Below are 26,221 nucleotides of genomic sequence, written 5' to 3'. Positions count from 1 at the left end.
TTTTCTATGTAATGTGTCTCTAATATGTGTGTGTGAGGGTGTGTGTGTGTGAGAGAGTGTGTGTGTGAGTGTTTGTGTAGAGTGTATGTGTATTTTCTTTTTTGTTTGTTATATGGTTGAATCATCATAAATAATTTATAAGATCATCAAGTGGTTTTCAAAAACTCATAACATTCTCATCATGTACTATAAATGAAGGCAAAAAATGTTTAAACAAGCAAGAATAGAAAAGGAAAAATCATCTAAAGTTGATCATCCATGTAAATAGTCTTCTCTTTCAGATAGTTATCTGATGTTTTCTACAATTACCATCTATACTCGTAAACTATATCTTCCACACAGAATGTATTCTTTGTACCCACTTAAAGAATATGCTTTTGAATTCACCCCCCCGCCCCCAGTCCCAAAGACAAGCTGTCATCGACATCATTCCTGTCCCTTGCAGCCTTACATTGTTTGCACCGAGGTTGCCCAGGCCTGTGATTGGCAGGCCTTGTATTCTGGGCTCATCAGAAGCCCATGTCCATCTCTCTCACTTCTGGAACTTCAGACTGTGATCCTCCCAAGTGAAAAGCCTTCCGGGCATCACTTAACCTTCCTCAGCCAGTGCCCTTCCCCCTCTGATCACCTTCTTCATCAAATGGGACCATGTGGGTGGGTATGAGCTGGCACTTGATTGGGGGCCTCGGTAGCAGTCACAGGTGCATGCATGTGACTTGACACTTAGACACTCGTGGGCCCAACTGAGGTTGGAACAACCCCTTTATCCCTTACCTGTTCCAATTATCACCAGAAGTTCAGATGTTTATAAGAGTTTGGGTGTTCTATCTTCCCTGCCCATTCTTTTGATTCGGATAAAAGGCAATTGGCCCATAGGAAAGAAAGATGCTAGTGTCTACTTCCTAAGTCATCCTGACAAGGGACAACCTTCCCACCTCGATTCTTTAAAGTCCCGCTTTATCGACTGCACTTGCCAGGACCAAGCCTAAGGCAACACATCCCTTTTGGAACTATGATTAGAGACCTTAACAGGCAATACAATGCTAGTTCTTAAGATCAAAGATCTTACCATGTTCTTTGGGAAAGAAATCCTTCAGTTATTATGGAGATGACTTTAAATCTTTACATTCAAACACATGTTTCAAGAACATGTCATGCATTACAGAAACAAATTCACAGTGCTCATATGTTTCCGTTGCATCTTCCTCTGTTTCTCCTACTGCAATTGGGAACTAGACAATTTAGCTTCTAGAAGTGTCGCCATCCTGATCTGATGTGGGTTTAACTGCCCTCTTGGAAAAAATCAAATTCTAGCTCTTGGCTGCAAGAAGAACTCAATACAGTCACACACTTTGATCAAAACAAGACGAAGAATTTTGTTCCAGAGTACTCATGGTACAGAAGCCCTTCACACACTTTTGTCAAGCTCAATTCAATCTGCTTTTTTTGCTACTCAAATCTTTTATGAATTTAGCCAAAAATGAAATGGACACTTGAGGCAATGCTTCACCAATATATTTTGATTTAAAAATGCAGTCAGAATAGACAGCTTATCCGTACAATTGTTATTCTTAAGAATATAAATGAGAAGTCTGGCTGCCCTCAAAAATGCTAGCGCTGTCACTCCAGATAATGGACGATGATGCAAAGGTTTGCGATTTTAAAGATGCTGTAACAAGTGCACCCCCTTCAAAATGCCAGGACGGGTTCACTCATAACATTGGTATTGTGAACACTGGAATGGTTCTTTGTGTACGAATCAATCTTCTTTTACTTTATTTTCCCTCCTGGAAAGTTTAAAATTATTAATTTCCATAGTTATTGTTATAACTTCCGTAACTTCTATTTTAATTACGAATATCATCACTCTGACTGTGTGAGGTAATCTGTGGCCACGGGGCAGGAGAATTAATCTTAGTTTAAATTATAGAAATAGAAATTACAATAGGACAAACTATATGGCACATTTTCTGTTTAGATTAGTTTTTGGTGAAATTAGTTTTGAATCAGTGGACGTACGAATAGCATTTGAAAGGTGTCCAGCAGAGCAAATCTGCTGCAGATGGCAGATGGGAACCGCAGTGCACCGTATAATAGTTCTGTATCCAGGAGAAGTATTCTAAATTCAGTGCTTACAAATCACGTTTGAAATCATTTTCACTTCCTGGGTACTAAAACACAGCCATTCAATGTGAGTCTTTGAAAGGTATCCATCTTGGCAACCTGATTTAAAACATGGCTATACTATTATTTGAGCTAGAAAAACATTTAATGAGCATCATTCATCTCACTCTTTCTCTGAGCATTCATATTATGTGGTGTTAAATGGCGTTCTTGCCACCAAAATGCTGCTAAAATGAAAAAGCTCATGCTATTGTGAACATGTGCCCAACATATGTGCAGATTGTAGGCCTTGAAGGCTGCTGCCCACCTACCACCTCAACATTTCTTTGAAATGCTTTCCTGCGAAGGCTGCCCTTCTTACTTCGTCCTGCATGCCCACACTATTCCCCAGCCCCTTGTAAAGCATTCTCTGACACGGCCATCCAACACCATCTCTAAACTTCTACAGAACTCAGGCGTGACCTGAGTCATCTCCAGGGTTCTCCCCTGCAAAGAGGGCGTTTGCACATAATACCCTCTTCATCTTGTGTTCTTTTCTTTTTTGTCCCTTAACAAACAGGACATCAGAGGCCCTTAACGTTCACATCTAGTTGAACATTTTTTTCCCACTCCTTTTTGGCCTTGTGGAAGTACAGTCAGAACTTGGACCTCATTGTCCTTTAGAATTTCTTCATTATTGAGATCTTGGATTCTGAGACTTTCCTCTGTGCTCACACTTACTTAACACTACTCTTCCCTCTCAGTCTTCAGGTTACTTCTGCCTGTCAGCCTCTTCCTTGCCTCACTTGCTTTCCTACTCTCAGTCCTTAGGACCAGCTTGTTAACAGTTTTCTCACCATGGCTATGAGATTCTCACTTTCCATTTTATTCTCTTCACCAGTCCCTAATAGATCTCACTTTCTGTTTTCTCACCTCCCAAAATTAATTCATTGCTGGTAATATAATCACTGATGATAATAATAATAATAATAATAATAATAATAATAAAAAATAGAAATGGTCTTGTAATTTGGCTCTGACATGAATTCACGTTGCCCGGAGACACCCAGCTCCTCCAACATCCCTGAGTTATTGGAGGATTTCTGCTTAGGTTCCTTGTGAGGGATCCAGAGATGATGCTCGAAATCTTTTCCTCTTTTATCTAGCTCACAAAGTATGTAGTCACTTAAGTCATTGGGATTGTGTCCCTAGATAATCAATTCTCACATCTCCTTTTCTCCTGTTTTAGAAGTGCACTTGACTTCTTACCTTTCTTGCACAATGTGCTGTCCTCTTTCTCCACCTTTGACTGTGACACTTTCCCTCCCACTTTCCTATTGACTTACACACTCAGTTACTCTGCCCACTTCTAGAGCATTCTCTGATTCTGCCTCGCCATTGCCTTGGTCATTTTCTGCCAGACTTTAATACAAGTGATCTGTTCTTCCTCTTCCTTTCCTCCCACTGACTTACTAGCTGGGTATTTACTGCGTAGCCTCTGGTTTCTGTTCCCACCACTTGACAAAATATTTTCACCAGTAACTTTCTAATCATCAGTTATAAATCCCATGGCTTTTCCTCAGACCTTGTAGTTTCCAAGCTTTCTGCTGCACATAACTCTGTTAACCACCTCATCATTTTCAAAACATCCTTTTCTCCTCAGCCTCTAGTGACACTGTATCCTTGTCTTTATCTCCAGAACTGCCATTCACTTATCTCCTTTGCTGTCTTTTCTCTTTTCTACCAACTTCTAAATCACTGATCTCTGAACCATTCTGACTATATCTCCTTAACAGTAAAAATTTTAAGCATGAACCATAAATGTGATATGGGTATATGTACATTAAATTACATACATATGTACTCTACTAACATATATGCAGTTATGTACATTTACTCTAGTAAGATATCACACACATTAGGAAACAAGCTCAAAGTAGAAATATTAAAATAAATTAAAGTTAAAATAAAAATAGTTTAAGCAAAATTTTATTTTGAATATTAATAATATTGAGAAAATGGCTGAATGGTTTTCATTACCTTTCAAATCATGATTTCATACTTTGCAGTACAGAAATTCAATCATTCGCTTCATAATTCAGTGGACTTACATATTGAATTTTAATAATGTCACCACTAAAACATGCTGCTTCACAAAGATACATGGGCTCAAAAGAAAAAGTATGTTGTTAATTGCTCTAAGTCATGATATGCATATTTCAACAATGTCTACTAATTTTGCAAAGATGTTAAAATTGGCTAGGAAATTCCTACCTTCCCTGATGTCAAACGCTTTTTAAAAACAAAACAGATTTAAATTAGTAGTTAATTAATATTTTAATAATTGCATTTAAAACCCACTAAAAATTCTTTAGAACATTTTAAGAATGGTTAGAAATTCCGTTTCCTAGTTTTTAAAGTGTGCCCAATGAGGGGTTCTATAGGTGGCACCATAGTCACTGGATTGTTTTCAGCAATAAAAAGCATATGACGTTAAAACTATTTCCTAACAATCCATTTGCCAAACTTCCGTACAGGATGATTCCTTTATTACAGTCAGTTTTACTTCTTTTAATTGAAGGGCCAGTCAAGTGTGTATATTCCTCTAGGCAGCAGATGATTGACAGGCACTTACCATGAGCAAGGTAGACAAATGGGAGCACTCATCTCTTTGTAAAATAAATATTAATATTAACACATCTTTAAATTTCAAAATGCTTTATCATAAGGCAATCAGTAAACCTTTATTTTTTTAATTTTTATAATTTATTTTTTATCTTTCAATGAACTTTTTATTGGCCTTCTGCCCTGCCAAAGGATGCCCCACTCTGCTGCCATTAATGCCTCAAACCTTTGGTGTCCTTGACCTCAGAAACCACTCTGCCATCCATAGTCCTGTGGGTCCTGGTCTTTTGGATGGTTTGTAAGGAGAGGCTCTTGTTCAGGACGTCAACAAGATGGAAGTCCTCTATGTCTGCCAGTAAGCTGAGGTAGGTGGCAATCTCAGCCTCCAGCTTGACCTTGATGTTCAGCAGGGCCTCACACTCCAGGCCTGGTGTTGCCCCTCTGCTGGGTCTGGGCCAGCTCTGACTCCAGGTGCAGCAGGATCTCGCCGAGTTGTTCCATCTGCACAGCATAGCATCTCTCCACCTCCCTCGGGCTGTTCTCCAAATTGACCTTAAGATTCCTCATTGAGTCCAGGTTGATCTCCAAAGATTAGACCATATGTCTCAGCTCTGTGAGTGTTGTCTCAGCAGCACCTATCTCAGCGGTCTACAAGGTGACCTCTGTGGTGTTGTCTTTTATCTGATGGGACCGGTACTTGCCCAGCTCCTCTTGGTTCTTCCAAGCCAGCTCATCAGCCTCATCATTCTTCTGGGCCCATATGGCCCAGATGTTTGCCATAATTTTGCCAAGGTCCTGAGATTTTGGGCCATCCAACTTCATGGTCAACCCAGAATTGGCAATCTGATTTTGGAGATCATTTACCTCCTCCTTGTGGTTCTTCTTCATGAAAAGCAGCTTCTCCTTCAGAATCTCCATCCCTGTCTCCAGCTGCAGCCGAGTGATATTGGTGTCATCAATGACCTTTTGGAGCCCATTGATGTCATTCTTCACAGATTGGCACATGCCTAACTCCGTCTCATACTTGACTCTGAAGTCAGCAGCAAGATAGGCATTGTCAATGTGCAAAACAATGTAGGCATTGTCCACAGGATTTGCAGAGATTTGAGCCCTCATATACTCGATGGTCTTGAAATAATGTCCCCAGTCTCTGATCTGGGGTCCCTTCTTCTCTAAATTTTCCTGAATTTTGATCTCCAGTTTCCAATTATCAGCCTCCAGGCTTGTCACCCTCTCCAGGTAGGAGACCAGGTGGTCATTCAGGCATTGCATAGTCCCCTTCTTGCTCTGGATGCCCCCTGTGCCCACCAGACCCCTGGCTATCCCTGCAGCCAGGCCCCCAGGTCCCCAGCTGCCCTGCAAGCTGGTGGAGCTGGACACAGAGATCAGGGAGCCTGAGCCCCTGGCACCTGAATAGACCCTGGATGCAGTGCTGGTCGGCGGGACCTGGTAGCTGGGTGACCGCATGGAGCCCAGGGTCCGGTAGCTTGTGGAGAAGCTGGAGCATGTGCTGAAGCTTATTTTGTTTGGGGAGGAAGGTGAGAAGCCAAGACTCAGGTCAAACCTCCAGTAAACCTTTATATGGCACAAAATAATGCCACAATCCCTTCCTGTCTCAACAGTGTCATGAGGACTCTGCATTTTTGTTTTACACTTTTGTTTCTATACATTACTGAAAACATTCTGCAACACTTTGTAAACTTCTGGCTACTATTTTGTTGCTGCAATAACTTGATTATAATAATACCGGGAATATATTTCATATATAGATTCATCTGTCTAAGCTTCCTTGAGCATCACTTTAAAAAATTCTATCAGTGGGTTGAGCGCGGGCCTGAGAACCAGACAATCGCGGTTCGATTCCCAGTCAGGGCACATGCTTGGGTTGCCGGCCGGTTCCTTGCAGGCTAACTACCAGCAGGGGACGCACAAAAGGCAACCATACATTGATGTTTCTCTCCCTCTCTCCTTCCCCTCTAAAGATAAATAAATAAATAAGATCTTAAAAAAAAAAATCTAGACAATGCAGCTGCTATTTTGGTAGCTGTACTTAGTTCAGTCTGCCTGTAAAAGCAATGCCTTCACTACAGAGTCATTAAAAATGGGATAATGGCTTCTTCAGTGCATTAATTTTTTTCATGGATTTCATTATTGAAACATAGTCTCACAAATATAATAAACATATATGTCAGAGAAAACCTGAACTCTTTTGCAACTTTATAGAAAATCTACCTCACTAGAGTCACTTGTTCATTCAAACTAACAATAGCTAACGCTTATGTTGTGCTTACTGTCTTAGGTCTGTATCGTGTATTAGCACACTGCAATCTTTTGCATTTTTTTCCTAAACATTTTCCAAGAGTAGTTTCAGAAAAAGAAATGGTTTTAATTTGTCAGCACATCACTTCTATTAACTTGCTCACTTTTAGGAAGAAGCAGGGTACTAAAATTATGTAGTTTTTTTAATTACTATTTAAAAAATTCAAAGGATTAATGTTAACTTTAGTGACTTTTAAATGTAATGAAGTACTGGATTAAGTATAACATAATTATAAGCAAAACTGAAAAAGCAATGGAAAATTGCTTTCAGCCTTGGCCGGTGTAGCTCAGTGGATTGAGCGCAGGCCTGCGAACCACACGATCACGGTTCGATTCCCAGTCAGGGCACATGCCTGGGTTGTGGGCCAGTTCCCAGCAGGGGACTCATGAAAGGCAACCATACACTGATATTTCTCTCCTTACTTTCCCCTCTAAAGATAAATAAATAAATAAATAAATTTTAAAAAAGAAAATTGCCCTCATATTTTTGTTGCTTAACTTTAAGTATATATTGTTGATCACCGTGGCTTTGTTTTCTCAGTTGCTAAAATCACATAAAACAACATAAAAATATGGCAAAGTTTATTTTCACTTCAAATGTTTGTAAATCTTCACTTCAGTCTTCGTAACTTCACATTTTTGGCTGACATCTTGAAGGGTATGATTCATCATATTTTTTCCTCCGAATATAACTTATGAAACATTATTAGACGTGTGAAAGTTGTCAGATCTACTTTTTAAAAGAAATCACTCAGTTGTCCTTTGCTTGTATCATAAATACAATATTTTACTAAATTTACTTCCTGAAGTGTGTAATGCTTGTAGAAAAAGGCACAAATAATAAGAGCAGCTCAATGACTTGATACCAACTGAATGAGCCTGTGTAACTCCCACCCAGATCTGGAAATAGGGTATTAATAGTCCGCCAGCAGTTTCCTTGTGCCTAAACACAGTACATTTCCAATCTCTCTTCCCCAAAGCTACCTACTACTCTAACTCCAAAAATCACAATTAGTTCTCTTTCTTGTTTGGAAACCTTATACTTTGAATCCTAGAATACATTCTCTTTTGTATCTGGTTTCTTTCTTTTTAAGTATAACTTTACAGAGTATTCTGTTCTATGAATATACCAAAACCTACTCATCTCTTTACTACTGAAGAACATGTGAATTGTTTCTAATTTTTATCTACTACAAATAATGGTGTTATGAATATTCCTGTATACATTACTTAGTTCACATATATACATTTCTCTTTTGGATACACACATACAAATGTTTCCGTAGGCATATAATTGGGGGGCCATAGGGTATGTATGTGCCCAACTTCACCAAAGGTTTTCTAGGATATACACTTAGAGGGAGTATACAAAGTTTCAGTTTCTTCATATTCTTGCTAAGATTTGGCCTGTCAGTCTTTATTCAACCATTCCAGTGATTCTATAATGTTATCTCGCTGTGGTTTTAGTTTATGTTTCTCAGATGACTAATGTGACTGAATAGGTTTCCAATGTTATCTTGGTCATCGTGAAGTGCCTATTTTGTGAAGTAACTTTTCAGGTGTCTGCCCATTTTGTCTACTGTGCTGTGTGTATTTTTTTAATTGATTGGTAAAAGTTCTTTGTGTATTTTCAATACAAGTCCTTCTTAGTGTCCCTCATCTGTTTTTGCAAGAGTCTCCTTCACTCTGTGGCTTGTCTTTTCACTCTCTTAATGGTGTCTTCAGTAGTATAATCTTTGATTGACAGGTTGAGTGCTTTCTATTTTTTAAAAATAATCTTTTAAAAGTCCTTGTTCATTTTGTTGTGTTTGACTAGAAAAGACAATTTTCAAACACGTTGACCAGGCTCACCGCATCTGCAGCCCAGTACACCCTTATCAGGCAGCCCAGGCAGGGCCCCGGGCTCAGCTGGCTCTGGATGCAAAATCAAGACCCAGTGGCCAAAATACTCCTGTGCTTTCAGTTAACGGTGATCACCAACAGCTGTTAACTTTATTAAAAACAAACAAACAAAAACAGATGTTATGTACATCATGATAAAAAGTAATATTCACTATCCATGGAACGGTTGTCCAAGAAATCTACACCTAAATCTATTGTGCTTCAAGATTAACTATCAATTCACAGGAAAGCAAGTCAGAATACCTCAAAGGATACCCGTTCACAGGGAAAACAACCCTAGGAAATATGTACAATGTGAAGACACAAGAAAAAATATACTGAATTTCAGAAAATATGAGAGCTGTCCAGAAAGTACCCACCCAATTGTATAATAGGAAAAACATGCATTTATTGAAGGTACAGAACACAATAAGCTTTGTACACAGAACAATGATGCCTCAGTCCCCTTCAAAGCAGGTACCTTGGGACCTCACACAGTTCTAATTGCTATCAGCTGCCCCATCCTATTCTCCAGAATCTCATCAACAATCTGAAATCTCTGTCCTTTGGAAGCTGATGTTAGTTTTGGGAAAAGCCAGAAGTCACAGGGTGCCGAATCTGAGCTGTAGAGGGGCTGAATCTCCTGGGTGATTTCGTGTTTCACCAAAATGCTCTTCAGGAGACATGATACATGAGTGGGTGCTGCCGTGACGAAGCTGCCAATCACCAGTTGTCTACAGTGGCAGCCTTCTGAATCACCCAAACAGTTTCCACAGAGGAATGTTCATGCTTAACACAAAATCTGATGTAGATTCATTGCTCTCCTTGCTCAGTCATTTTGACTGCGACACCCATACGATACACATGCTCACTCCAGGGTCTACCACCCCACTGACTTGTACAGTGAAGTCATCATTAGTCATGCGTATTTGTTCCAGTCCACTCTACTTGGCTGCCAGGTTATATCATTGTCATGCAAACCATTCTCATTCTCTTAACAACAGCTGGACTTTTTGTGGGCAGACATGGCAGGATATAGTTTCTTAAATCATCTCATTTGCCTAAGTTGGGGGTTAATACTCAGGATAACCTATGTAGATTTCCTACGGTTTTAGAGGAGAATTTCAGAGTCTTGACTCTACTCCAGAAGGTACACAGGAAACTGCAAATTGGAAAATGTTGCAGGAAGAGGCTTGGGTGCTCAGGAAGGGAGGTTGCAATTTAACAACGAGAATGAGCACATGAATAACATAGAGTACATGATATGTTCAAAGTCAACACCAAGGCTCTTGGGAGGTACTAAAAAGAACAACCTGACCACTTCAGATTCAGGCGACACTACATTAAAGAGGCCCAGGGCTGTAGCCCAGAAACATCCTGCCTCACCCATCGGAGCCTCAGAAAACTTCAAGTGAGTCACCACGTCAGCTCTTCTGACGCGCAGGCATCGATAGGTGATGAAGTAATATTGCTCACACGGGCAACTCTGCGTTGTCTGCTCTAGGGCACGGGATGTAGAGACTTATTTATTTAATGATGATCAATGTCTTTCCTAAAGAACTTCAGGGAAGTCAGCTAGCTAGTTTGTATTCTTCTTGAAGATTTTTGGGCACTAAGCCTCCAAGCATTAATCAGACCACATATACATTCATGGTGAATAAAATAATCAATAAATCCAGTCATTTAGATCTGGACCTTCCTGGAGGGATTTGTTGGTAGACAGTAACACAGACCAGATCCTCCAGCGTGGCCAGGTTCACCATCCATCACGGCATTTGCTCTTGGTTACTTACAGAGAATAAAGAGAAAAGGGAAGAGTGTTTGGATCCAGGTGTCTTTTCCACTTATATATGAAATGCTCACATAATAACAGAAAATTTAGACACATATCTTTTCTGATTTTTTCATAATGCATGTCTAAAGTATTAGCTTGAGAGGAAATTAATTTCATTACATATAGTTTGTACAGAAATTGGAGAGATCTTAAATTTATACTGAGGAAATATTGACTATGAAGTGAAGTTCACACACGCAAACATTCCCACATGCATACATACACGCCTGCATGCATCCATGTACACACATACACACCTGTATGCATTCATACACACACATACTCATGCATACAACTGTATGCATTCATATTCAAACATACTGCATANATCTTTTCTGATTTTTTCATAATGCATGTCTAAAGTATTAGCTTGAGAGGAAATTAATTTCATTACATATAGTTTGTACAGAAATTGGAGAGATCTTAAATTTATACTGAGGAAATATTGACTATGAAGTGAAGTTCACACACGCAAACATTCCCACATGCATACATACACGCCTGCATGCATCCATATACACACATACACACCTGTATGCATTCATACACACACATACTCATGCATACAACTGTATGCATTCATATTAAAATATACTGCATACTCAGCTGCATGCATTCATACATGCATATGTAACATTTGAAATTCTGCAGAAAATGCTCCAACTCACTCACACATCACTTTGAAGAGAGAGAGAGTCAGCAGAGAGTAAGAGTGATGATAAGGCATATTTAAGAGCTGAGTATTTATTGACACAGGTTTTATAACAGCAGAATCTGGACTCAGGGTCATATAAACACTTTAAACACATTAAAATCTCTACAAAAGTACACAATCTGAATTATCTGCCAAATTAAAACTCAGCTGACAGAGAAACTGTAAGAGCCAAAGGTGATTAATCAAACTGAAGTACAAAAGGATTCAACAATATCCTCAAATGCAGAACAGGCTGGAGTCTGGCTAAAGGCTCATCGCTTTCAGACTGTTCAGATTTATGCTTATTACTTGCCATTTTATTCATTCTTCTATATTTGTCTTGACCTCTTAATGTGGTCAGAATTGCGTCTTACATTGGCGGTACAGTAATTAGAGGGTTTACCCCATTTCTGAAAACTAGAAAATAATGAGTAGGGAAAACTGAAAGACTAAGTAGAATAAAAACAACGTATGGGCTGTCCTGTACTTTCCCACCACACTTCAGAGAAAAGGTAAAACAATAGGAAAAAAAAACAAGAAGGAAATTGTGAAATAATAACAATATGGCAATTCATTAAAATAGTGCTCAGGGGCTGTTTCATTTAAAATACGATGTCTCTCTTGCTTTAGAAATTAGGTAGTAAACATATATTTGATCAAGCCACGGGAGGTTGTGACTTCATCTTAGTAGTAATTTTATACTGCCACCAGATGGCAGTCTTCCCTGGCTGTTCACAGCACCCTCCCAGAGTCTAGCATGGCTATTCACTGCTGACAACGCAGCGGCATTGTATCTGTGTCTATGCACTCGGTTCGAACATGGGAAATCGGCCAGGACTCCGTGGCTCCAGGATTAAATGTCTCTCATTTGAAAAGAGACTTCCACGGGCAGAGGTTTTTATTTTTCAAGTCATCCATTTATCTTCTGGATAAAGGCTATTTACATAAAGTCCAGGCTTAAGTTGAGCTGCTCAGGATTGCAGTTGGCACCTTTCCCGGATGCTCAGGACTCCAAGAGGCTGGTAACTGCACTGGCGAGTTTCAGAGTGTTGTATTTCTTAAAGCAGAGCCAAGTGAGAAGTATTCAAATGCTACACATATCTCCAGTATTCTCATCTGATCTCAGCTCCTAGAGTATTGACTTAAAACATTTTCATTTTCTTGGCATTCAATTGTACCTTTCTTTGAGATATTTATGGCTAAGGTGTGAAGCTTGAGAATTTTGTTCTCTGACTACATGTGCACAAATACATCAGAAACTAAAATTCCAGAGTAAAAGGCTTACCTCAATGATCAGTGACACTCGCATTCAGCAATTATCAGCAACGGAAATTCATCCACTCCCTATGGCTAGAAAACCTCAATGCCTTTTCCAAACTATTTTTAATTTGTACTTCTAAGAAATGTATATCCCTGATAAGGATCAGTATTAGTGGATTACTTTTTCCACACCGGAATTCACACAACACAAGATGCTATCTATACGTTATACAGAGAATAAGCTGTGAGCATTTTCACAGGGCACCGGCTCAGGGTAAATGGTGAGGCTTTGGGGAAAGGGGCTTCTCAGGCAAGGGCATGATGGTGACTCAGGGAGGCACATATGAGGTGGGGCTCTGTCCTTATCACTTGGCTTTCTTTTGTTGAATGATGTAGAACATGACATCCCAAAACATGACTGTAAGAGTTCAGCCTTTTTGGAATATGAATTAAAATCTTGAGCTGCCGGTACTTGACAAACAGCCAGTGCAGGGAGAGACCCTCTCTGAACTCCCCTGATCGACCTAAAGACAGATCCTCCAAAAGGAACTTCATTGTCATAAGTCTTCTTTCATCAACCAGAAGTTTGGGTCTTATCACAGGAGACAAAGGAAGTCGTGACCCAGGCAAACTTTGTCACAATGATCTTACCTCTCACCTATTCTTCTTAGGGCCCCCTCATCCTACCTTTTCTAAAACCGTTTACTCTCCCCTAAGAGACCTACACGACCTCATCCCTTTGTCTATTATGATGATATTTAGGCCTAAATTCTAAAGTTACCTCTGGGTTATTTAGTTTTCCTGGGTATCTCCCGCATATACTTGAGTTTTACATCTTAAAAAACTTGCTATTTTTCTTCTGTTAATCTTTCTTTGACTATAGAGGTCTCAGCAAAGAACTCATAAAGGTGGAGAGGAAAATTATTTTTTCCCTACATTACTCACATCTCACAGAAAAGGCACAAGCTATGAACAAAACTATAAGCAACTTAACCCTGCCCTCATTCTCAAATTCTCCCCTCACCCTCTCCACACAAGGCAATATGTTGCAAATCTAGAGAATTTCAACTGTTTTTATATGTATAATATAAACATTACTGTATATGTATGATATTTGTATAATACAACATATGTATAATATAGAAGCATTAGGACTCAGAATAAACTTAAGTTAAAAAAATTCTCATTATCCAGAACTAAATGCACAGTCATTCACAAAGAATGGGACTGTAATACAGTTGTGCAATAATGTATCATCTGTGAATACAATCATGCATAAAAAAAGAAAATTTTCTATGAATGAGGAATTGGAGACCAAATTATTTAGGCAAACAAGGAAAGGCTGTAGTAGTTTTCATCCTAGTGGAAAACAGAGAAGGTTCTATCCTATTTCAACAGCAAGGAGTCATAGGTTTTTCATATACTTAGAGTTTTCAACTTAACTTCAATACTTAAAATTTCTCTATAACTCTTATTCTTTAGCCAAAGGACAAATTCCAGACTAAACTCTGCGACCTTTAAGATATTCACCACCCAAATATCATATGATCTCACCATTAACAGGAATCTAAACAAACCAAACAAGCAAGCAAAATACGACCAATGACACTCAAATATGGAACAGGCTGTCAGGGCCCAGAGGGGAGAGGGGAGAGAATCATAGGGGAAAAGGGAATGGACTCACATGAACAAGTATAAAAGACACATGGACAATAACTAAGGGTGGGGGGTGGAAGGGGGGGCGGGGAGCATGGGGTGGGGGGTGGGCAGGGTTGGGAATATAGGACAGAAACCTGTGCTTGAACAAGAATTAAATAAAAATTATATTAAAAATAAATAAATAAATAAATAAATAAATAAAGATATTCACCACCCAGTTTCACACCTCCCCTCCTAGCTTTGCTTTGTAATTCTCTGAGTGTGCCCTGACCTTGCTTATTTTCCGGTGCGTCTTGCTACATCCTGTGCTCTGGGCAGTCTCCCCACGAGCTTGCCTCTCAAATTTTCAGGGAGTCCTCAATACATATTTGATGAGTGAGTTAATCAAATAACTCACAGTTACTTTTCTGACTAGGCTTTTCTAAAAAATTCCAAAATGCCAGGGAAATACATCTATTCACTCTTCCTTGGGAAGCCCTGGAATACCTGTGTATTGTATCAGCTTCCTTGGGCTGCTGTGGCAAATGACCACAAACTAATTAGCTGAAAACAGCCGAAATCTATTCTCTAAGAGTTCTGGAGGTCACAAGTTGAAATCTAATATCGGCCATGTTCTCTTTAGAGCCTTGAGGGGAGAGACTTTTTTTTTTCCTCTTTCAGCTTCTGGTGTTTCTTGACAGTTCCTTGGTGTTTCCTGGCTCCTTGGCTGCCTTATTCTCAATTCTGCCCCCATCTCCGCATTGCTTTTTTCTTTACGTTTTTGTGCATCTAAACTCCCTTACTTTCTGTCTCACATGATATGTGTAATGGCAGTTAGGGTCCAGCAGTTAATCCAGGATCAACTCCCCTTCTCCAGATTCTTAATTTAATCACATCGTTGCCTTATGAGGAAATATCCATTCTTCTGCCATATAAAGTAATAGCCAAATATATCAGGTGATTGAGATGCAGACACCTCGGGGGAGGGGCCATATGCAGCCTACCACAACCTGAGAACAAATAATTAACCTTTTGAGAGCATGACATTCAAACTGAGTTTGGGGTTTCTATGACCAACACAATAGTTCCTGGGTAGACCTAAGCCCAGACATTTCTATAGCTCTCAAAGGAAAGTTTTACTTACGGTGTCCAAGGAGATTGCTATGCTAAGTGAGCCACAAACAAACCAACACCCAGAAAACAAGAGGATGCAGAAGACCAAATCAATGAAAGGGTAACTTGGAGACAGACTGGATCAGCGCACTCTGCTCCTGCCTATTGGACAGGCCAGTGCTGTGACTGCGTGGGGACGGACATCCCAGACACACACGGTCCAGATGAAGCATCTGGAGCTAGATCCTAAATGTGGACAAGAAGCTCAAAATAAAAGAGCAATTTTCCCTTCCGAGGATCCAGGAGAGCAAGGGTGAACTGCTGTGGGACAAAAAATAAATCAAAATTAATTCCACCTACCTCAATGGGTGAGGAAAAAAGGAGGAACCAGCCAGTGGGAAGGACGAGGTGGAGTGTGAAACAGGGAGGGCCTGGGCAGCCTGCTTCATGCTGTAAACCTAACAAATTGTTCCAAGCACATAAACTAAAAAGAAGTTTTGTTTGACTCTGCAATCTGCCACTTTACCAACATTCTCATACTCTAAGATTCTATTGTACTAGTAGTTAAAAACATTTTAAATAATCATTTTTAAAGTCATTTTTAATAGTATTCATTGAAGGGTTCGCATTCAGCTGGGGGGCACTTGCACTGAGCAGACAGACTAGCATCAGCCTGCAAGCAAGGCACGGATCACTGGCCAGGGCTCATCTTGATTTTCTCCGGTATCATCACTGACTGTTTGCCTGGGCATGTGAGGACAGGCCTGGAGAAGGAGCCACTGGAGAGGAGATCACTGAACCTTGAGGCAGAGATTGTCCCCTGATTCCTCCAAAGAAAGAAACAGGAAAATAAGTAGAGCTTTGGCAATAGAAAGCTAATTGTTATTTTCCTGCTTTATGGTTGTTTTTTTTCTGAGCAGGAAGAAAAATTTTATCACAAAGACCATCTAAAGCGGAAGGGATTAAAATGTATGAATTGTCAGTTACAAAAACAGTCATGGGAGGGAAAGTACAGCATAGGGAATCTAGTCAGTAATACTGTATAGTAAGTCTGTATAGTGTCAGATGGGTACTACAGTGATCCGGTGAAGATTTCATAAGTTATATAACTGTATAGTCAGTATGCTGTACATTTGAAACTAAGATAAAACTGCATGTCAGCTTTAACTAAAAAGTTATTAAATAAATAAATAAACAAACAAACAAAGGCCATCTAAAATCCTCTAAGAACCCATGACACCAAGTGCTGGAAACTCAGACACCCTCAGAGCCCCGGCAACAGGGACCACGGAATGAAATGGAAGGGCCCTGTTTGTGATTGGCTTCAGAGCTGAGGCTACCAGTGTGTGATGGTCCCTGATTAACGAGAGCATCTCATCAGACACGCAGTGCTGAAGTTTGGAAGACTTTAGTGGAATTGAACATTGCTAGAAATCTTTATTGGAAATAAAGTTCAAACTGTTCATGGCCCTAGCTCAGTGATAGAAATAATAGAACAAAAATGCTCAATAAAGTGATTTTAATCAAACTCAATTGCATAGCCAATCCAATTAATTCTCTCAAAAGTATCTCTTAATTGGCCTAAATGTTCCCAATGTCATTAAAACAATGACCATCTACAAGGCCAGCCTCACTTTGCTGAGCTGCTATAGAAAGACATGAGAGCATGAATATCTTGATCATTTTTTTCCTTTGCTATCTGAAAATAAAGCTAGGGTTTGGTTATATATGATCATAGAAAACGAGAAGACTTATTTATTGAACAATCCACAATGAACATAGCATTAGACCTCTAGGGAGCATTTGTGAATTACTACTCCAAGTTAAAACTATAAACTATTTACCATAAAACTTTTTCAAGAAGAAGAAAATAAAAATGTATGGGACATAATATATATCATATGGTTTGATGATATATATCATATGATACATATATCATGTCATATGATACAGGTTATATGACCAATACAATGAATGATACATATTATATTACCAGCACATGGTTTTTTATATAATATTATTATTATGTTTTAAATTTATTTAATTGTTGTTCAAGTACAGTTTTCTGTCTTTTACTCCCATCCCAGCCTACCCCCCTAGTGCTCCCCACCTCCTTCTCATTTCCACCCCCCTTAGTTGTTGTCCATGTATTCTTTATACTAGTTCCTGTGAATCTTTCCCCTTTTCCCCTGAAATTCCCTCCCCTCTCCCCTCTGGTCACTGTCTACCTGTTATCTATTTCAGTGTCTTTGGTTATGTTTTGCTTGTTTGTTTGTTTTGTTGTTTCGCTTCCTGTTAAAGGTGAGATCATATGGTATTTGTCTTTCACTGCCTGGCTTATCTCACTCAGCATAATGCTTTCCAGTTTTATGCATGCTGTTGCAAAGGGTAGGAGCTCCTTCTTTCTTCCTGCTGCATAGAATTCCATTGTGTAAATGTACCATAGTTTTTGGATCCATTCATTTACTGATGGGCACCTAGGTTGCCTCCAACTCTTGGCTATTGTAAATTGACCAGCACATGTTTTAACTAAAAATCAACAGTCTTTTTAATTTGTTGCTTTCGTAACCATGCTTGAAGATAGGTCCACCTCTTTCTTCCCCTGGTCATTTATGTAGGGAGACATTTGCACAAGTGTGCTTGCCCACACCTGAAAAGCAGTTAAATTTTATCGATACCATCTAGAAACCAATGAACCCCCACAAATATTGTAGCTCTGTAGGATATTCAGTTTTAATTGCTTAAGTTTGCTCTGCAAACTTACCATCTAACTTCATTTTTTAACCAAACATGTGGAGAAGCAGAGCAAAACATAATGGTTCCCAATACATACATTATTTAAAAAATGGGAAAGTTTACCATTTCTTTTAAACTTTGCTCTTAAGTTTCCTGGTGAGTATTCAGTACTTTTAAGTGTCAAGTAATATCTATACTGCCACGTTTTTATTTCTCTTGGTGTTTTTTCTGATCCTGAAAAAGGTTCATAGAACAGCATTGTTTATTGGGGCTTATCAAGTTTTATTTGCAATAATATAAACTTAGACTCATAGAGGGAGAAAGAATCTGCCAGACATGTTACACATTCTACTCCATAGCAATATAAAAATGCAAAATGAATTGAGCAAAGAAAGATAAGACAACCGAGGACATATAACAGTTCTAGAATTCATTCTTAAGGCTTGAAGAACACAGAAGTCTGGAGACACAGCAGAAAGTGCTCAGCTACGTGTAATTTGATATTTAGCTTCTCCCATTCCTTAAGTGACCTGTGGAAGTCACTTATGGTTACTATGCTTTTCAGTTAGTCCTGTACTGTAACAGCTTATTCTCAGAAAGACCTGCTCATCTAACCAATTTCTTCATCTGCAGAATGAGAATAATAGTCACTGGCTGGCCGAGATAATGGGTTGAGACTGCTCAGGCTGGATGGAAGACAGGAGAAATCATCAGAACCCTGATCATTTTCTATGGATGGCATTAGAGTCACAAACTAATAATATTTGGCACCAGTGAAAAATGGCAACAGAATGGGTTGTTACAGAATTAAAAAAATAATAAGCAAGCTCTTCGCCGGGCAGCTAAGAGCATCATATGAAATCATAGGGGGAAAGAGAATATGGATCATTGAGGAAACAGTGTGGTAGTTCCTAAAGAAATTAAACTAGAATTATCATGTAATCTAGCTATGTGATTTTTCATTGTAAGAGGTATGTCTAGAAAGCTGTTTCATACAGCGAAGAAGATATGAGATACCAGAAACACTGTACACAGGACAATGATGCCTCAGTCCCCTTCAAAGTAGGTGCCTGGGAACTTCACACAGTTCTCGCGGTGTCTCTTTCACTGTTCAAAAACGTTTTGCAAAATCCTTTGCCAGAATCGCCATCAGCTGCCCCATTGTATTTTCCTGAATCGATTTCATCGATAGTCTGAAATCTCCTGCCTTTCAAAGGTAATTTTAGTTTTGGGAAAGCCAGAAGTCTCAGGGCACCAAATCTGGGTTGTAGCAGGGCTGAGTTAAACATTCTCGGGTGTTCCTGTTGCAGGCCTTCCAGAGCATGGATCACTGTCAACAGATTCTCACCCGTCTTTGAAACGTTTGTGCCAACTTTAATTTGCACTGCACTCATTGCATCATCCCTGAAAGCCTTCTGAATCATCTGAACAGTTTCCATGGAGGAACGTTCAAGCTTAACACAAAATTTGATGCAGATTCATTGCTCTACTTGCTCAGTAATTTTGAATGAGACAGCCACACAGTACATGTGCTCTCAACAGCCTCCACTGACTAGTACAGTGAAGTCATCATTGCTCATGCATGTGCATTCCAGTTCACTGTCCTTGGCTTCCGGGTAACACTGATGTTGTGCAAACTGTTCTTGTTATATTAACTATGGTTGGACATTTTCCAGACAGATCTTGTATATTCAAAAGAATTGAAATCAGGGATGCGAATGTATATTTGTACACAAATGCTCATAGAATTTGGTTGCCTTCACCATTGTAACTGAATTGGTTACAATTTGCAACCAATTCGGTTACAATGATGGAAGCAAATCAGGTATCCATTGACAGATAAGTAAACAAATGTGAAATATACACACAATGGAATGCTCTTCAGCCTTACAAAATGAAATTCTGACACAGTCTACAACATGGATGAACCTTAAAGACATTATGCTAGGTGAACTAAGCCAGACACAAAAGAACAAATTGTATGACTTCACTTATATGAGGTACCTAGAATAGCCATGTTCACAGAAACAGAAAGTAGAATGCTAGCTGCCAGGATGTGGTGGGAGAGGAAACGGGAAGTTACAGTTTAGTGCATCCAAAGTTTCAGCTCAGTAAGGTGAAAAGTTCCAGAGATGGGTGGTGTTGATGTTTGTACAACAATGTGAATATTCTCAATGCCGTTGAACTGTATGCACTCTTAAGTATTGGTTATAATGATAAATTTATGATATATATATGTATAAATATGTATTTACCACAATAAAAATATAGGAATTTTTCTTCCTGGGTTTTACAAAATCATGTCTTAAAATTGTTATCATATAAGAGAGCAATTTTCTTAGAAATATTTTACATGTGTAATGATGAATCATTAAAGGAAGGAGAGAGAGGACATGGGCTATTCTTTTGGTTCTCCAGCATGCCGGGTGGTCCAGAGAAGTCTAAAAGGCAAAACGACTCTTCTTCTTTAGATTAAAATAATGATATCTGAGCTCAGGTGGTAGTTTTGCATTACTATCCTCTTAATTTCAAGTTTATTACTTGACTGCTAATCATCTGGACACCCAATTTTCCAGATATGAAGTCTAAGTCTGAGAAAATGTATGTTACCCTTTAAAAATTGCTTTTGGCCTACAAAAAAAAAAACACTATACAGTAAATGTAAATAACTGAGATCTGGAAATAAAACCATTATTAAATCATTGAAATTAACCAACTTTCCAGTATCTGGTATCAGGTACAATGATCAGAGTTGCTGCTAGAACAGATGGTCCACTGACTGCACCAGGCAATTATTCTCCAATAAGTTACAGAAGCTGCCAGGGTAGTCTGGTCCCTTAGCTCAGCAAGCTGAAGCAGTGGATCCTTTGGAAATTTTCAGTGGAAACAAAGTTTTTCTTTAGTAGTCTCTTCTTGCTCATTCTCTCTCCTTCAATTCCTCCATCTCCCTTAGCACAATTATGTTACACCAGATCCTTTTGTATCAAATGTACAATTAAAAAGTAAGAGAGAGAAAAGACTAAGAGAAATGAAACACAGTGGAACTTATGTTAATGGCCCCTGAGCTTTGGAGACACTAAAACAGAATGACCTAACTCCACGATGCAGTCAGCCAAGGTGACTGGAACAGCACTCTCCCACAGTCTAACTCGGGAGAGCTTAAGTTATTTCCCAACCCTTATGGTAGCAATTTAGAAATATGTATTAAGAACATAAATATTACTATAGTCTTGACCAATAATTCTACTGATGGGAAAATCTGCCTAAGTAACAAATCTTAACTGTAAAGTATTTTATAGAGAAAAATTAGGAACAATCATTCAAATGACAAACTCCAAGTAATGCAGAATAACTAGTGATATTGTGGTTAATCAATAAGGCAGATTTTATTTTTTAATATATTTTATTGATTATGCTATTACAGTTGTCCCATTTTCCTGCCTCATTCCCTTCCACCCTCACACTATCTCCCACCTATATTCCCTCCTTTTAGTTCATGTCCATGTGTCATAAGTTCTTTAGCTTCTGTATTTCCCGTACTGTTCTTGCCCTCCCCCTGTCTATTTTCTACCTACCATCTATGCTACTTATTAAAGCCATTTAAAAAAGATGATCTTTTTAACACATAAATACCTATATGCTATATTGAGAAAAGCAAATAACAATATGGTATTTTACATAATGTATTTGCTCTATATATCCAAACTACAAGTGCTGGTCTGTTGCTATAAACATTGTACATTAGTATTTTGGCCTGTGGGTGGATTTGGATTCAATTCTAATTCAACATACTGAATTATCTTGTTTTAAGAAAAAAAAGTAAACTGTCTAACCTATTCTCTTATATTTATAAACATGAATAGAATTCTCAAAGACTGTCCATACTACTAGAATAAGATTTAAACAGCATATGTAATGCTTAAAGCATGTTTAAGTCTTAATTTTAAGACTTAAAATGTGTAATGTTGATAGTCATACTTAGAACATTGAAATGATTCCTTTCAAACTCAGTTAATGTCCAGCTATTTCTCTATTTCCTCACAAGTTATTCTTTCACTCCCTTCTACTCCCAAGCAGTAATATTCTCTTAAGTATCATGAGGTTCTCTCTCACTAACATCCTCAAAGCACTGCTTCTTTATCATGGTCAAGATACCTGCTGAAGCTCCCACTGTGCCATTCATTGTGATGGCTGATCTTCAACCTCCCTTTGAGACAGTTCTTGAAACTGACATATATCCTTTCATGCTCATATTTTATTTCTCATAACTTTGTCACATAAACAACCTAGCTGCAAATGAGGCCAAGAAAGATAGTGTTATACTGGTAGTCATACCCTACAAATCAGGGATTCCATGTTACAGAGGAGGATGTACAGAAGAACAATTAGAAAACAAATTAGCAATCTGTCATATAGCTTTTACTCTTTATTGCATTCCATAGTACCTAGTGCTTGACCAAATAGGTGTACAAGAAATATTTCATTAATGGTATTTTTAAAGTTTAATTCAACTAATGTGAAGTTATTCAATCACAAATTTGGGAGAATAATCTAGAAATGTGAATTCTAGTTATTTATATTATGTAATAAATCAAAGATGTGCTTAAAGATTTAACAAGAGTATATTGTTTATTAAAATATTTTAATACTACAAAAGTGTAAATCATAAATGACCAATGATATAAGACTGATTATATAAATTATAGTATATCCATATAATATAATACTATGCATGGAAATGTTGGTCTTATATTAAGTGAATTAAAAAGAGCAGATTACAATTCAGAGTGAAGAGAATTATAGGTGAGTTTAGGTTTATGATTATTTATCTCATTTTCAAATAGTTTTTTACAACAGCATTTATGTATAAAGGACAGCTCATATTAAAGTTATTTTTAGATCATAATTGGGTTAAGTAATATCAGCATCAAAAGAGCATAGAGCCCATAATTCATACCAAATATTCCTTATACTTTGGTCAAGTGATAATTGAGAGACACAAGAAAACTCCATTGCATTTTTTCTTATGCATGTGTCCCTACTTCCCTCCCATTCTCTCTTGGCACTTCCTTTTATCACATGCATGCAAGCACATACACACATTTGCACTATTGCACACTTGCGCAGAAAACAACCTGGGTATAAACTAAAAAAATAGAGAAAATAAATTCACAGGGGAACCAAATCAAATCGTAGTAAACCAAAAGAGAACTAAGAAATGCCACATTATGAAGAGAGCACATACAAAAAGCAACCTGATATTTCTTCTAGTATTTTCTACAATTAGCAAAGCTGTGAGTTGGGGCTAATATCTGGTAGGGTCTGCTGGTGGTCTTCCCTGTATGGGCTAGATTGTATTTATGTGGATTTATTCACTTGAGGAGTCTGCTTTACCAACACACATAGTCAAGATTTGATGGCCAGGGCCTGCCTGGTGTAGCTCAGTGGATTGAGCACGGGCCTGCGAACCACACCATCACGGTTCGATTCCCAGTCAGGGCACATGCCTGGGTTGCAGGCCAGTTCCCAGCAGGGGACACACGAAAGGCAACCATACATTGATATTTCTCTCCTTCTTTCCTTCCCTTCCCCTCTAAAGATAAATAAATAAAATCTTTAAAAAAAAAAGATTTGATGGCCAAATGGAGGTGTTATGAATAGCGCACCAAAATGGGAATGAATAAATAAGATTACCTTGCTAAAGTCACAGTTTCTCAGAAACTCAGTTTCCATTTTAACTTAGAATAACAAAATAATATACTATTTATGCCTTACTGAATTAAAATTTGATATTCACACTTCAAATATTTCATGCCTCAAATTATTTCATAATAAGAGTGCCCCTGGATTGAAAGCCAAGAGACATCAGTGTCAGTTCTCAGTCCCACTCTTAACTAGACAGTGTGTTAGGGGCTACCAGTATGCATATAAATGAGGGAGTGAAATAAGATGAATTCTAAGGTCTCATTCAGTTTAACTTTCCATAATTCTTTGAGCATGGCCTCTATAACAATTTCCCATGCCAGAATATTGCCATCGGCAAAAGTCTCCTCATGTGTAAAACCAGATCCAGCCCTGAGGATATTATACCTCGCTGAATCTAGAGCTCACTGCAGGGTGAAAGCTGTTCTTCTTTGGCTGGAAAAGCACGTAATTATTTAGTCTATGCCCCTCACAGTGTGGGTAACTTCTTTAGTCTCAATTGTTCAGATCTGACAAGAGCATAAAGATATGTGGTGATTATAAACTGCAAGAAAAGCAACTGAACTTGATATTTATTCAAACCCCAGGATTGATGCTCTCTATGTCAAGTTAATGAGGAGGAAAAGTCTTCACGAAACTAGATATGAAGCACCACACATCAGCAGCTTCTTTTGAAAGAAGATTTGAAACAGAAAAGAATGAGTCACATTCACAAAATGGCTCTATCTTATTTTCAATTCTCTCTTAGGATTTTTGCGGCATGTGCCATATACTTTCATAGGAACTGGCATCCCTCCTTGCAGCAGTAAATGTACAGGTAAGTCTGAAATAGATGCTATGATAAACCAGAGAAATTTTAGAGAATCTGTGAAAAAAAGGTTAAGACTTCAATTAAGTAATCTTATTCTGTAAGAACCTGGCAAACATTGCCAGGCCATGAGGCTGAATGTTCCTGGACCTTACTAGATTGAAGATGAAATTTAAGCCATAAAATAAGCCTTATACTACCCTAGACATATAGCTGAGCTGGAAGTTTATTAGAGCATAATACATCATAGAGAGTTGCAGCCAGCTCCACTGACCACTATAATCCTCTGTCATGGGTTTTACAGAATATGGGAACAGACTTAGAGTTTTGAGTAGTTCAAAGTATTAATAAAAAGGTGCTTTGCTTGATCTCTCCTGGGACACCAACAAAATGTCATTTTTAACTTGTGCTCATTTCTTTATGAAATAGGGGTACTACCTCCTCAAGCACTTAGAGATGCTTATGAGAAATGTTTTACACAGAAAAAGTGTGTAATGGCTTCATTATAATCATTGTTATTATGGGATATTACCACACTTCTGTCCAGGTGTCAATCAACTAATTCTATTGGGCCCGAGTGGTAATGAAACAGCTGTCCTCATGGGGAGAGAAAAAAATTACTGGTGTCTTACTCTAATTCACAGCATGTTCTAATCACCTTTAGGTGAAAAAAATTAGTTTTTACTGAGACAAAAACAAGGAAACGTGGTTTATATATTCTTCTGAGGAAAGCAAAAATGTTTGCCATAACATTGGACTATATGAAAAGTATCTCTTCATACATATATTTTAAGTATTTATTTTATTTTTATGGATCTCATTGTATTTTGTATGAAATGTGAGGTGTATCTAAAAAAGAAAACACAAAACAACTCATTAATTTAGGTACAATTTTATTCATGTCTCATCACAAATTCTAAACTGGATGGCAGTGCATCATTAATAAAAAAGCTATTCTCCTAGTAAATGTTTGGGTTTGGATTCCCATGACACTTGCACTAAACAGAGTCAAACTCGATCTTCTTATTTGATGTGACATAGGAAAAATTCGATTGTCCTAAGATTGGCTAAGTACTGGTACGATTTTAAGTTAATGGTTATAGTTCATGATAAAATTAAAATATAAAGAAGCTACTTGAAGAGTTCTGGTCAAGTGGAGGCATAGGTAGAAACACTTTGCCTCCTTGCCCAACCAAAGGAAGGGTAACAACCAATTTAAAAACAATAAACAGTTAAAACCGCCAGAAAATCAAACGGCATGGAAATCTGACAACCAAGGAGTTAAAGAAATATTCACCCAGACTGGTAGAAGGGGCAGAGACAGGCAGCCCGGTGGGCAGAGAGGAACTGTGGCGAGGCAGAGGACTGCACAGGCAAGGTGGAGCTGACTGATGGGGAAACTAAAGATTCAAAATGTCTAGCTTCAAAATACTGTGGGGGTTACAACGGTGAGGGCGGGAGAAACTTCCAGTCTCACAGGAGAGTTCGTTGGAAAGTGGGACTAGAG

General features: G+C 38.5%; 2 protein-coding genes across 2 annotated transcripts in view; both read right to left on the bottom strand.

Annotated features, from left to right (window-relative positions):
• Positions 1-26,221, bottom strand: part of THEMIS (thymocyte selection associated) — a 157,079-nt gene that overhangs the window by 16,184 nt on the left and 114,674 nt on the right. The gene's annotated exons all lie outside the window — the stretch shown is intronic.
• LOC118986761 (keratin, type I cytoskeletal 18-like) lies at positions 4,937-6,369 on the bottom strand. Its single transcript, XM_037045865.1, is given in 2 exon segments — positions 4,937-5,151; positions 5,153-6,369. Coding segments are annotated over 2 exon segments (1,428 nt in total). The 3' UTR covers positions 4,937-4,940.

The sequence above is a fragment of the Sturnira hondurensis genome, unplaced genomic scaffold, assembly GCF_014824575.4.
Source record: "Sturnira hondurensis isolate 20B ecotype Veracruz unplaced genomic scaffold, ASM1482457v3 Scaffold0004474, whole genome shotgun sequence".
Taxonomy (NCBI): domain Eukaryota; kingdom Metazoa; phylum Chordata; class Mammalia; order Chiroptera; family Phyllostomidae; genus Sturnira; species Sturnira hondurensis.
Note: the sequence above shows the minus strand (reverse complement) of the source record. Positions and strands in the feature narration are given on the sequence as shown.